At 41.9% G+C, this 15,292-nt stretch overlaps 1 protein-coding gene across 1 annotated transcript in view; it reads left to right on the forward strand.

Annotated features, from left to right (window-relative positions):
- The window catches only part of LOC144769492 (platelet-derived growth factor receptor-like protein), a 63,359-nt gene that overhangs the window by 33,798 nt on the left and 14,269 nt on the right, over positions 1-15,292 (forward strand). Inside the window, exons 3-5 of the mRNA XM_078653624.1 lie at positions 5,880-6,031; positions 8,079-8,372; positions 13,336-13,475. Of these exons, the coding sequence (XP_078509750.1) occupies positions 5,880-6,031; positions 8,079-8,372; positions 13,336-13,475 (586 nt within the window). The remainder of the gene's footprint in view (positions 1-5,879; positions 6,032-8,078; positions 8,373-13,335; positions 13,476-15,292) is intronic.

Consider the following 15,292-nt stretch of genomic DNA (forward strand, 5'->3'; position numbering starts at 1 on the left):
CCAAGAAACCTGGTGCATATCCCCGCAATATAAGAATGGTTATTCAACCTTTTATGTCCCAGCAGTTTCGATGGGGAAAGGGCGCCCCTCTGGTGGCTTACATATCTGGGTAAAAGTGTCTTTAAATTGCACTGTTATTTCCAATAATTATGTTTCTAATGACATTTTGCATATTACCCTTAAAAATCAATCAGGGGGTTATAGTTATGAAATTTTTTGCATCTATGCTAGAGGCCTTCAGGGTGGGCTTGCGTCCCCGATATTAGATTTATTAGATGCGAGTCTATCAAACCTACCCCCCAGATCGAAAATTCTGGTTGGGGGGATTTTAACTGTACTTTTGAACCCCTATATGATGAAGAGGCATTGGGGTTTAATATAGAGGATGGTAGACAGATCATACCCCCCTTAATGCTTACTCCCCTCAAGAAATGGACATCAAGAGCTATTCAGTTGAATGCCCTGGTGTTAGATCACAATTTATGGGCTCTCAACGGCCGTACAAGGTCAGACCGTGAAGGAGCAATGACCTTCAACAGGTTAGGTTGCCCTTCTCGTATTGACTACATCCTTTTAGATATACAATCTTGGCCTGACGTTATTGATATGGAGGTCAGGCAGTCTTCCGATAGTGATCATAACCCATTGTGTATGGAAATCCATTGGGTAAGAGGGCGTGATACTTGTGGGAAAACAGAGTTGATCACTAAAGAGGTTTTCCCTACAAATGATAATCGGAAGCTAAAATGGAATGTGGTCAAATGGGATGAGGGGAAGCTCCAAAATATTAAAGAGCTGGTTTTAGAAGAAATAAGCAGATTGACTGCCTTAGCACCAGCGCTGGTTAATTTGGCCGAACCTAGTCTGTTGGATTCCTATAACAATTTAATAATTAAATTAGGAGCTCATTTTTGTAAGAACCCTAGGGCGAATTCTGGTCCTAACAGTGTCCATACTAAGAGTAATCCTTGGTATACATCAAACTGTAGATCTAAAAGGAAAGCAATTACCAAAGCAATAAAAAGTAAGGACCCTGCGGTTGTACGACTGGCCAGGATGGAATATTCAAATAGTATAAAAACAGCAAAGAGAGACTGGGAGGAAGAACATTTGCAGCAGCTGAAGGCAGCAGCATGTGGGAAAAACTCTGTTATTTTCTGGAAACTAATTAACGTTCTAGAAAGAAGGGGTGCAGGACCCATTTTAAACCATATAACCGAACAGTAATGGTATTCCCATTTTTTAAAACTATATTGTGAGGATAGCTTGGTAAGTTCGTTATTATTATCAGTCAACGTCCCTCAAAGTATGTCCTATGAAAAAACAATTCCCAGGACAGACTTATTCTCCCAGCGTGAAGTCCAAGATGCTATTTTTAAATTACTACCGGGGAAGGCCCCCGGTCCAGATGGCCTCCCGGGGGATTTGTTAAAGCACGACTCTAAAATCTGGGCTGAGTATATAGCATGTCTGTTGAATTTGATACAGTATGGTTACCCTGTTCCAGACTCTTGGAAGGGTGCCGAGGTTATAACCATATATAAAAAGGGCGTAAGAGATGACCCTGCCATTTACAGACCGATAAGTCTGATAGATTCCATCCAAAAGGTAGTTGGCAGGGTCATCATAAATCGTACAGAATCATGGCTCGTGGATAAAGGTATCCTGTCCCACTTTCAGGCCGGGTTTAGACGTAATGTGGGTGCAATAGACCAGGTCTTTCGATTTTGTGCAGTTTGTTGGAAATCAGTGTTAATTGCCAAGGGCAGTTTATACCTGGCTTTCATAGACCTAAAGACAGCTTTTGATGTCATTCCACGGGCCAAGCTCTGGTTAGTCCTATCTGATATGGGATTTCCTAGTTATTTATTGCAACTTATTATTAAACTCCATGAGGGGAATTATGCCAGGATTCGTTGGGGAACCCAGGGCCAACTGACAGAGAAGATACCGGTTAATAGGGGAGTGAGACAGGGATGCGTGATGGCTCCAACTTTGTTCTCCCTCTTTATAAATGGGGTGGTGGACCATTTAAGGGAGGACCCTGCCGATGCCCCTGTCCTTGCAGGAGAGAAAACACCTACCCTCCTCTTTGCCGATGATACTCTTCTCATGTCGAAATCCCCTATGGGTTTGCAAAGATTGCTTGATCGCTTTTGCACCTTTTGTAAAGACAGGGGATTGTCAGTAAACACCACTAAAAGAAAGCTGATGGTGTTGACCGCTAAAAAGAAATATAGGAAGGTTAACCTTGTGTTGAATGGCACTCTACTTGAGGTGGTGGAAGAATTTGATTACCTTGGAGTAAGACTTAGTAACAACTTGAGTTGGTCTTCCCATATCGCTAAAATGGTTTTAAACCTCAAAAGGGTATCAGGAGTAATATTTAAGAATCAGCGGCTATCCACTAGTAGACCCATAGCTCCTACCTTGGCAGTTTATGAAGGGAAAGCGCTGGCAGCGGCAGTATACGGTTCAGAATTGTGGGGTGCGGAAAACACTAAAGCACTGGTTGTGGCGGAAAACAAGTTTATTAGAGATATAGTTTCACTACCCATATCGACCCCCCTGAAACCATTATTTTTAGACTTGGGTAAAAGATCAATTTCTGACCTGGTCCAAATTCGCCCCTTGTTATTTTGGGTTCGGCTTAGAAGGACCCCTGAACTATCGAATTATGCTTTGTTTCTGGATGAGCTGATTACTCTTAATGTAGCTAATAAAATCAAATGGCTCAACAATCTAAAGAGGCTGGTGATATCTATAGGTTTGGAGGATAGCTGGATACCCAAATGACACCACCAAAACTAATTGTTAAAAAACTTTATTGGGATTGGATTGTGGCTAAAGAACTTAGGAATCCAAATTGGGGTTCCCTAACTAACTCCTTCCTTGACCACAAGCCTCTTAGGAAACTAGAGCCATTCCTGGACTTTACCCAGGCTCCTCGCGATAGATCGCTGTTTTTGAAATTTAGATATGGTATATTACCCCTTAATTCATTCAAGGAAGGGTGGAAGGGACGTAGAGGAACTGACTTAAAATGTCCAAGTTGTTCCTGCCCGAAAGAATCATTGGGCCACTTCCTGTTTGCATGTGCTGCTTATAAACAACCGAGAGCAAAATGGCTGAAACCTGTTTGTAGGGAGCTTGGGGTGAGGGACCATAGAATAGCTATGCGTGTCATTTTAACAAATGTGACTTCAATGTATATTGTTTGTGGGGTGGCCAAATATGTGGCAAATGCATGGTTTACCAGGTCAAAATTTCTACCCGTTGTTTGATATTTCTTTTGTACAGTAAGAATAGCTTATTTTTGTTATATATGCTTGTGGATTCTAATGTTGTAATGTATTTCATATGTTGAATTTTTTGTACTTTTATGAAAAAATTGTTTTCGAATAAAGTATTACAACAAGAATCCCTAATATTCTTGAAATAGGGGATTTTTAAAGCATGATCAAGTAGCAAACAGTCCCTGAGTATTAAACGGTCAGGCTAAGCTCCTCTGTGGTCCATATCCTGATCCACCTCAACAATGGAGGAAGGGCTATCTGATCACTAAGATTCTTGAATCTCATCTCATGCACACAAAAGGTCAATGTACTTTGGGGGACACACAATAGACGATAAGGAATGTATTTTTTATGATCTGGAGTTCATTAATGGCCACATAATTCTAGATATCGCTCCCATAAGATGTCTTTAAAATGCACTTGGCCTGTTAGATCTTAACTAATGCTGTGAGCATTATTGTGAAGTTGTCAAAGCATATGATTTGAAATTGGGCCTCATCAATAAGCACAATGACACTGTAAATTGAAAATAAACATATTGTCTGCATTGTGGTTCAATCCCATCTCCTCCTGTGTCTGATTATTTGCCTTCATCCAAGATATCCAAGAAAAACCAGATTGCCAGATGCATCGTAGCGGCTACCCACATGCTGAAAATCACCATTACGACTGACTTTTTGGAAGTACATACTTAAAATGAAACCCCATAGGGAATAATGTTACATTAAGTTCTATAAAATTGTTAGAAATATAACTAAATATAAATTAACAATAACACATATATAAAAAGTACATACTTATTTTTTGTATACAAACTATTTATTATACCTCCTTTATTTCTATGGGAGGGTTTGCAGTACCAGTGGTATGCCTTGTGTAACGCAAAAGTGTAAATACTACATACTTGTAAGTTACTACAAAAGTGCAGTTTGTGAAAACCAAAAAGTTGTGAACTTATTCAAAAGTTTATTTACCTTGGAGAATTGGCACACAGTGTCTGTATCCATCGTTTGGTATCCATCATTCCCTGATTTTCTGACCTATGAAAAATTCAGAGTTACGTACTGTACACGTCTTACTGCTGCCTGTTTAATACCTGAGCTACTTGTAAGCCCCGAAAAAGGTCCCGATATCAGCACTATGCACAGAGTTGACATTAACCTAATTAAAAGTTTCCAAATAAGCCATTGGTCAGGCTGGAGGGTTCTTCCTTCACAGCAAGGCGGCTAATAGCATTCAGGAAGTTGTCGCTATTAACAGAGAACGTTTTGGTCAGGTACGTATTTTATTCAGTACCAAATCTTAACCACAGCTCTGTAATGATCTCTTTTTTCGGGGGTAAAATTGAAATGATCAGGTCAGTGTTCACTTTAGCCGAAGACCTTTACACAGACCATGGCTTTTGAGTTGAACAACTTTTAGTAGAATCTTTTTCCAGTTAGATAGGCTCCGCTTATTTTTCTGCTGTACATTGCATCTCAAGCAACGAGTCATCTGTATGGCCCCAGCGCAGTGTGCCTCCTCATTTCTTTCCTCAGGCCGCAGTGGTCCATTCCTTGAGCTTCCTTACTGTTTTTGCTGATTGCTGCTGTGGAGGATGTCACTGCGAAGTTAAGACTTGAAAAGGGTCTGTAAATCTTGACTAAGGCAAATTCCCACGCAACTCCCATGGCTTTTGACACATTCCCAGATTTACAAGGACTTGTAAAGCTGGGAATGCATCAACATCTTACTCCTCCCAAGGAAAGGCTTAACGGGGAGAAATAGCTCTTTTCTCCTCATTGTTTTTGTTTCTATGTGTGCTGCATTCTGCAGCACACATAAAATGAGGAAAACGCCATCAATGATTGTTTTTGTACAGGAAGGTGTGTCTTCCTGCACAAAAGCATTCATCCTTGCAACGCAGCGCACAATGGTGCAAGGATGCCTGCATTGGAGGTAGGCACCAATTGTGCACCAGCACAGAGGAAAGCACAGGGGTGTGTAGTATTGCTGTAAATACGATGCATCCCTACACTTTTATAATGACGCAGCTCGGCACACCTAGATGGCTTGCAGCACCGCACTGCGTCAGTTGCCTGTAAATATGCCCCTCTTTCGCCAGGAGAATAATTTTTCATTGTTGTTTGTATGACTAGGACAATGATTAATCTTTTGTGGTTAAAAGAAAATGAGTCAGTATTTTTTAGGACTGGGGGCATTAAGTTTCTTGGTGTACTATATAGAAAAGACAAATTATATTTGAGAAGGTAAAGAAAATAATTTTGAAACTATATTGCACAAGTATTATGACAAAACATCAATATATATAAAGTGGTCAGAAAGTAGGGAATTTGATTTTCCATTTTCACTCATTAAATTATATTTTAATTTCTATCAAATTAAAACAAACTACTATGTATCATAAGGCACAGCTCTGGTGTGTGAGACTTGAGTTTGTGTGATTTGAGAGATAGTTCTGCTGCATTATGCCTGATTGTAATACGTGTGCATGACCTGAAGAAGATCTTGGCTGACTGACGACAGAGTGTATTAGTTCACTGTAACATGAAATCTCTCTGACTGCCAATGTCTCCCTTTCAGAATAAAACACTTCGAGCGGTATAGCCAGCTGCTGGTGGTGAACTCTACAGCCGCGGACACTGGAGAATACGGCTGTGGATCCTACCTCTGTGACAGCCCCGAATGCCACGGGGGAGAGGAGAGGATGGGCAAGACCTTCATCTTTATCACAGGTACCATTGGGGAGCCATGTCAGGGATTACTTGTTGGACTGATGCAGACTGAACCATAGGTTCAACTGTGTTGCTTCTTGAAGAACCAACTTTCCAATTTAATTACAACAAAAATGCTGTTGTTTATCAAAATGTATCTAACTTGAAATAACTGGAAAATTGTTTACCATGTGAGGGAAAGAAGGAATTTGGACTTCATTCTTACATCCCTTTTTGTATTGTAAGGGATAGCACAGGGCTCTCTCTTCTTGTTGGTTTACTTCGTTCCCCAACCATCAGACAAAGGGAAATACCTTTGAGTACTCAGATTGTTATTGAAGATAATTTATTAATGAGTGGTGGCACATGGCTTGCTGTGGCCCTGTGGACAAAGGTGGAATTGCCTGTAGAGAAAATTAAATTGAAAATGTTGGTCGTGGTCGTGCACACAATTCCTCCAATGACCATGGCCCGCTTCTTGCAAAGAATGGCGGATTAAATGTTTGTTGATCCCAAGACTCACAATGAAAAGGACATCCTTAGCACGCCTTAGTAATGTTATTTTACTTTGTGATTGAGTAAAACACGTCAGCAATTGTCAAACCTTAAGAATGTTGGGCTGTTTTGAGGGTGGGTTTCTGAAAGCATTAGGGGTTTCCTTCAGGTCTAATTTTGATTGTTCTGCATCTGTTCCCAATATTTGTGAGATCTCTTCCTCTGTCCCTGTGCCTCTAGTTCAGTGCCCATGCACCCCTGCATCCCTGCCCCAGAGTCTCTGTGTCCCTGTGGAATAAGATTTCAAGTGTACTTATGCTTCTCTTTGTGCATATTTCTATTCCCCGGTGTCTGGGTGTTTGTTGGTGGCTTTTTGCTATAGACCGAGTGTTTCCCATTCCCAGTGTCTGTGCCACCCTGTTGAATGAGTCAGATTTGTTGGTATCCACCAATGACACAACTCTGCAAGAACTCATCCAACCACTGGTTTTGGAAATTTCGATAAGGTTGCAAGGTCCAGGATTCAAAGCAGTCCCAACCAAGTTCGAATCAGCCTGGCTTGGATTGCTTTGCAGTCGGGAATTATTCTGTTTCCTTTTTCCATTATAAATGCAGAACTACAAGATCTGGAATGCAAAGTGACATGAGTTAAAAGGCCTGTACTGGCTGAGCATCTCACACAGTCTGGCATCATCAGAGCCTGAGCAATTACTATATAAACTGTCAGCTAATTCCACAGCCGAATTGTGTGCACTGACAAATGATTTTCAATGCTGGATATTACATCTTCTTCACTCCGGTCTTAATGTATGGCCACTCAATATCTCTGTTCTGTGGCTGACTCTGATCAAATGTCTGATACACCTCTTTCTACGTAATAGACGAGGCACAACGACTCCCAGACTCTGTTTCTGTAAGTTGACATACCCAGTTGTCTGAGACTCTTGCCATTTTTCAAATGCTTACCCAGTGCTTAATTTGTGCCAGTGCTTGCCAGTGGTTGGCCCAACACACTTTTGTAAGCACAGTTACTTATTTACGAGAGTCCCCAACTGGTGGCGCTGTGCATCTGTTTTCTTTTTTTAAGCAGAGTTCTGGAGCATTTAACTATTTAAAAATATCTTAGAAATACCTTACAAAATGATAAACCAAGGACTTTCCGGCCATTCCTATAGTAGGATGAGGTGGGTGGTACCAGCTGCAGTGGAATCGTGTGCCAATTAATCAATGGCATCCCGCCTATACTTAAAAAATAATGGCAACTGTTTCAGACGTTTAAGCAAATGTTGTAAGAATGCATGTAGTTTAATTGCGGTCCAACCTGACTACTGCATTCCAAACGTGGCAAAACTAGGACCTTGTTCTCTGGTATTCATCCATGAGAGCCGTGAATTCTGCTAGTTTACATCAATCGCATACACCAGGCCCACTGTCCTGTAACAGCACAGCGGGACCAGATGTGTTCTAGAAACAATGAGCGGTCATAGAATATTCAAGGAAACCATGTGCTGTTTGGAGTACTACCTGACATCTGGTTAGCCGAAAAGTTAACATCTGTCTTTTGCTCCCTCAGACCCTCGAGAGCTCTTCGTGCCCACTGAGGATTACTATGAAGTGGTCCAGCTGCGGACTAACCGGCCCAGCTTGCTGCCCTGCCAGGTAACAAATCCATTGGCCAAAGTAACCCTGCATCGCGAGTTCCCGCCCGAAGACGTGGCTGTGGATGGTGTGCATATCTCCTTCGACGTGAAGAAAGGCTTCATCATCTACCGACCACATCCATCCCTCGCAGGGTCTCTATACTGCATGGCAGAGCTCAACGGGCTACGACAGATCTCCACCAAGTACATGCTCATCTACGTCAATTGTGAGTCTTTCATCCTATGTGAGGCCAATGGGTGGCACCTGTAAGATTTGTCTCCTGATAATTCGTTTCACATTATTGGAAACCTAGAACCGAATATACAGTGATATCCAACAATCAGAGTGCAGGAGTCACAGTATCTTCAATGAGAAAACAAGGATGGGCATGTAGGGGTAAGATTCAGGAAGAGGCCATTTATGGATAGGCTACAGATAAGGAGATGGTTTAAACTACTAGATATGGCCACCCGGCAAATCAAACTAAAGACTTGGAGGGTGTGACATTGATGAAATAATAGGGACTAGAAAAGCCAAGATCATGAAATGAAGAGTCTAGTTCACTTTCTTGCAAGAAACTCAGATGATAAAAGGTGATTGAGGGTCCTTTCACAGGAAATGGAGAGGACGATTTCATCCCTTCATATTCTTCTTGTGGAAGGGGACAGTAGTACTACAACTGGCGCACAATTAGCTACATTTACCCCATGATGACCAAGGCAGCTATTAGCCAGAGCACTAGTTTCTGCAACAAAATATCGTGAACTTGAACACACGTAGCTAGCTAGGAACGTGGAAGAAAGGGTCTATTCATTTCATTCAGCAGGGAACAACGTACATACATACTAAATTAAACATCATCGTGGCAGATTGCCAGACCACAAGAATGTGAGCGTGCACTGTATGCGGTTTGTGCTACATTAGATTACGTTACTCTGCAGTACGCCATAAAGACTGTGAGCTGAGACTCTATTAAACTCCAGGTACAGGGGATAAGTAGGAGAAGCTGTGCCACAATACTTTAAGAATGAACGGGTGGATGGCATGGCATGGCATTGAAAGGCATAGGGTGGCAATCATTGAAGGTGGTAGTGAACGGTGGGCATTTATCACAGGGATGCATGTATGTATGTGTTGGAGGCTGTCTTAGTGTATGATGCACACTTATTTAAGTGAAGCACCCTGCACTAATCCAGACAACCCTTATGGTGATTTCAGTAGTTTTAGATAACCTTAGAAAGCTCTCTAAGTAGTAGATGTGGAGAACAGCCTTCAGGCATTGTCCAGAAGGAGTGTAAAGCAGATTGTTTTACAAGTACTAATCATATAGCGAAGGTTAACTGAGAAAGAGCCACACAGTGTAGTTATAAAAATATGTATTTATTATAAACACTCACTAATGCAGTTCAATATCTACTCCCCAAAGATATTATCACAGTACACACAAAACTTCAGTAATAGAACACGTATTTAGCGCAAATACACAGTGGTCCCCAGGGGGAAGCCATACCATATACTAATAACGTGGAATGAGAACCACGATCTAAGTCAACCATGGACCCCGAAGACTTAGAAGAGACAGGCACCCAAGGAACCACCCAAGGTAAGTACTCGAGAACCAGACGGCGTACTCAATACAAGTCAATGGGGACGTTCAGTTGCAGATTTCAAGAAGGACCCTTCCCAGAGGACCCTTCAGAAACCCTGTGGAAGACGGAAGGTTGGAGAGTTACCCCACCCGTGGATACCTCTGGAACCAGGATACCTACACCAGTGAAGCTGGGTGCATAGGTGCAAAGTGACATCGAACACCACCAGAGCCCACAATGGAGGAATTCAGTAAAGATGCCACTGGCAAAGGAGCTGAAAGAGTCCGGTGGAACCCAAGGGTGGATTCAAGAAGAGATATACCTGCAAGCAGAGGGGACAGAGTCTATGAATCTCAGGAGTGACCAAGAGGCACGGAAGATGTATGCTCACCGATGTCCACTATTTATTAAAAATAATCCATATACACCGGTTTGATAGTGCATAGTGACACCTGTAATGCGGTGAATGTCCCTTGTACATTGACTTCGGTTGTACAACTGGTAGCATTATCCCCATATATCAGGACTTTCCTTGAACAGTCCATATAAAATCATTTGAGAGGAGGCACTCACTTATTTCTATTAGAGAGACAATATGATGTTAATGTTCCCAATTGAATTAACCTTAGGAGCTAATCTCCTTAATGCATCCTGTGAAGTCCTTCAAACACAGAGCAATTTAATCAGTTCCCACATTTCTTTGGAATAAACTTGCGAGAAAGATGTATAGTATTATCGTTCGTCCAAGTTCCAAAATAAAATCACAAAGTAATTTATGATAAATAGTTAAAAGGACTTAATTGGGTGAATGGATTTGCCCATAAAAATACATTAATATTTCTTAAGGTATAAGGAGTAGACCCCGGTTGTTCATATTATTCATCATGTCTTCCACGCATCCATTTATCCATGTCTCATCATTGAGATACCGCAGAGATTGTGTCCTAAGATAATTCAAATATTTAAGAATCAGATTTACTTTATAGAATATTTTTAATATAAAAAAAGACTGCTTGGAAATAGTTTTAAAACCAATTACTCAATCACCTATAGCTGTTCCTAGCCAATTTCCTATAATTCTCCTCTTATCATCAGTCTTGCATCAAGCCGAAATGATATCCTACAACATAGATCACGGGATCACAATGACTCAATAAACCCATCTTCACTAACAATCATAAGGAAAATAAAAAATCTGAAACTCCAATATCCTAAAACTAGCATCTTTCAATAATGTGAACTGCATTGTACTGGCTAAACTCACATATTGTGTGTTTTCTCATTATGGCCTCAACCTGGACTAGCCAAATGTACTTTCTAATATAGCTTATAGTATAGTTCAAATCCTCAATCAGGGTCATCATTCCCCTCAATAAATATTGCAGAATATAAGATAACCAAAACCATCCTACAACAATCGTGTACCATACATGTAACAGTTACACCTCTGTGACGTTAACCTGTGGTGATGCATGAAGCATAGTATACGTACAATAAAAAAACATGACCAGAGATATCCCTCGGCATCACTTTCTAGTCGAGTACAACTGAAATAACCAAAGGTGAATTTAAGCGTATTGACACAGAACATTGAAGTAATATCACTAATAAGAGAACCGGCAAGGCACCAAGCTAAATACTCAGATTGCAAAATCATCTAATTACCTGATTGTAAATGTATGGGGTGTTATGCCATGCAGATATCTCGAGAATCAAACCAAAGTTCACTCAAGTGTGAGTACGAGCCTTAAATATTACACCACCCTGTGGAAGGGATTCATCAGTTTCTGGTTTACAAGTAGCCACTGACTGTAAAACTCTACATAGCATACTTGTGCTAGTGTTCAGTTGTTATGTATGACTGGCTCTTTATGCACTGTGCCAGTAAACATAGTTGATATGGGGTCTCAGATGGTTTTTCTAATTAAAGCCAGTGCCTTACGTGTCTTCGGTCTCCAGAAATGAAATTAAACAAAAACTCCCAACATGGAGACATCTCATCTTTTCCATGGGCGGACACCATACAAGTGAGGCTGCTGATAATATAGTTTCCAATTATGCGTTTTGTTGTAGATTTTTAATGCTGGATGCACTTTGCAGACACAAGTCTCAGCTGAGATAAAGTTTAACTAACGTAAAACGTTCTGACACAACTTGTGCCATACTACGACATTCCTGAAGATGCTCTTTCCATCTGCATCTTCCACACTTGGTACACACTTGGTATGTATCTGATGTAACTAGTTTATAGAGAGATCAATAAGATAAATCCAAGCTGACTAATACACAGAAACATGAAGGTTCTACAAGCGGCAAAGTATATACATCCTCATCCTAGACTGAGATATTTCTTAAGGATGTATTTATTTTTTCTTGACCTTTGCTAAAGATTTTCTTCTGGATGTCCTCTCCTGGCATAATGCATAGCTGAAGTAAAATAAGCTAGCAGTTGGTTCTGATACAAGCAGGACTACACTGTCACATCTTGAAGAAGGATGCAAAGCAAGTCCTTATTCACTTTTCATAACCCCATCTAATAGCACTGGAATCCAGGCCAGTAGACCAAATTTGAAACCATGCTATTATAATGAAATAACACTTTGAAAATGTAGCATACAATAAAAACCTAGGGCCGTATTCAGAATTTAGCAGACAGGATGCTCCATCAAAGCATGGAAAATGTCCTGTCCGCCATATTACAATTGCCATTGGTTATAATTCATTGTAATATGGTGCATCTACCAAGTTTGTGATGGAGAATCCCACCACTTAACTCTAAATAAGTATTCAAAACAGATAAAATCATAATATGCATATCATATTTGAGGTTAGCATCGATCTTTTTATTTCCAGCATGATAAAAATGCTTATCAATTTAGATTTGCATTTAACTAGATATTCTATTTAAATATACATTGAAGGCTTCTCATCTGAAGGGGCAAAGGTAACGTACAATTTTATATGTTCTTTTTAAGACAAGAGTTCAATTTATTCCCAACATTACATTATGTTACATATCACGGTGAATGAAGATTATTTTTTAACACTTTATGTTTTACAAGGGTTTATAAGTTTAACACTGATCCCTTTTTCTGCCCCAGTTGGACAAGTTCCATTCACATGTTAGTCAGAACAACGTCATTGATGATGTACCACAACCCTGGCAATGAAGACTTGCCAGGGCGTCATCTGGTCACACTGCAGTTCTCTTATATCTCCATTAATCTCCCAAAACAACATGGGAGAGGAATACTCCGGCACACTCCCTGCTTTGCAGAGGAAAGCACATACTGCACCCAGGAGATGATTGTGGGTGTGCTATGGCTTGGTCCTATAGGATTTGTATATTTGCACATGTGATGAGTACGTACGTTTACATTTTTTGGCATTGTACAATGTTGTATTGAAAAAGTATACAGGCAGGTGTGGCTGTTGGTCTAGACGTCACAGTGCCACAGTTGTGTTGCCCTGAGTGCTGTTCAGAAGTCTAGAAGGACTTTCAACATCAGCCATGTTAGGATGTTCTCACAGAGTGTGCTTCTTTTTCTCCTTTCTAACTCCGCCTCTTTTATAACTTATCCTTGTAATTTTGCTCTCTAGTTCCCTCATCGGCTCCAAAAGCCACGATCCAGTCCTCGGTGAGCTCCATACGTGCCGGAGAGAGCTTTGTTGTGACCTGCACTGTCCTGGGAGAGCCAGAAATAAGCGTTGATTTTGCCTGGGAGTACCCAGGACAGAAGGTAAGTGTGCTCTGCACTGAGAATTCTGAGAACATTTGTTGCAGGTGAACTCTTGTGGCTGCAGGAGTAGAATCCAGGGTAGGTGGTTTGTGATCTCAATCCGAGGAAGATTGTAGGACACCACAAATAGGTGCTGGTAGGTGAACTCTTCAATGCAGTTTTCAGAGCAGCGGATTTGTGTATAGATGTGGTCTTCTTCTCTGGTGTCTGGAATACAGGCTGCTGATGGTCCATAAGATGAGGTGCTTGCTCAAGTTTTTAGGTCGAGCAGACGTAAAAAGCAGGCGAAGCCTGCTTTGTCTGCGAAGACAACTCTTGGTGGCGTGTCTGGGGGAATGTGAGACAGTGTCCATGCACGAGCCTCTGCCGTCTCCGATTTGCCGTCGAGGGCGTGCACGGCGCTGTGCACATCCCCTGCCTGCCATTCACATGCTCTCGCAATCACACACAGGCAAAGTCACGCATGCGCACACACATTCCCACGCGCACACACTCCCCCCCTCCCCCCCCAGGCATACACACAGGCAGGCATACACACAGGCAGGCATACACACAGGCAGGCAGGCACACACACGCATGCACACACACACACGCATGCACGCACCCCCCTCCCCCACCACTCACGGGGCTCACGCGCACACACACACAGATCCCCACCCTCCACTCACCGTGCACGCACCCCCCTCCCCCACCGCTCACGCGCGCACACACAGATCCCCCCCCTCCACTCACCGTGCTCTTTTCCGGCGCATCTCCACACGCGGGGCACTTCTCAGGATTTTCACGCTACCGCGGGGCTCTCCCTCCATGATGGGAGCCCCGCAACAACGAGCATCACCGGCCTCTTCCGGCCGCGTCACAGGCCCCGCCCATGTTACGGGCAAGGATGCCTGACTTCCTGTTTTCGCCCCCGCCGGCAAAACTGCTTCTTCGGCGTAAACTGGTTTTAATTGCCGCGGCCTTTCGGTACTTTTAATAAATCCGCTTTTTGGATTAGATGCCAATTACCAGTTTATTTTATTTATGCTAAAATCATGGCTTTAAAATTCAACCTAGACCCTCTAATCTTTGGCACGTTTTACTAGTTGTAGTAAGTGTTTCCTTCTGCACCTGCTTTCCAGCTGTCTGATGAATCACTTTCCGAAAGATCGTTTGTTCTTGGCAGGAACAATAATCAATCACAAGGGGGAGTAACATCCGAGGCTGAAGATCGGGCTGAATGCTGATGAAACGAGCCACAACAGCCGTCGTGCATGAAACAAAGCAAACTATTTTCCACTTTCTTTCTGACCGGAATTTTCATGCTTGCTCAACACAAATGGATGGCCCAGCCTACAACTCCCAGACATGTCCTTAAAGTCGAGGGTCTCCATAGCTGGGATATCAAATCTTTCGACTCTAGTTAAGAAGACGAGTTAATTTCAGATATGTCCTGTGCTGCTTTTCGTAACTTTTTGCATGTCCATCTAATTCTGTACACATTGTGGTGTCCTGATAGCAAGCTGGAATTTGCTTTTATTTATCATAAAGTTTAACAGCTCAGACATGCAAAGAGTCTTGTTGTCAATTAAATTAATGTATCGGAGAACTGAAAAAAACAGGTTGACTTTGCACAAAACAGCGGAAGAGGGGTTTGTTATGGAATAAGAGGAAAGGCGCATAATAATTCACAAAACAATTTTTCAAAGCAACTAAATGTGAAATTAAGCAAGTATTGAACTCAGACACAAGAGCCTGCTCGAGCCAGTGGTCACACTAAGTCCAGTCCTGATGATGAAAAGCAAAAGCAAACTCCATGGTCAGCCTGGTTCATCAGT

The sequence above is a fragment of the Lissotriton helveticus genome, chromosome 7 (genome assembly GCF_964261635.1).
Source record: "Lissotriton helveticus chromosome 7, aLisHel1.1, whole genome shotgun sequence".
Classification (NCBI taxonomy): domain Eukaryota; kingdom Metazoa; phylum Chordata; class Amphibia; order Caudata; family Salamandridae; genus Lissotriton; species Lissotriton helveticus.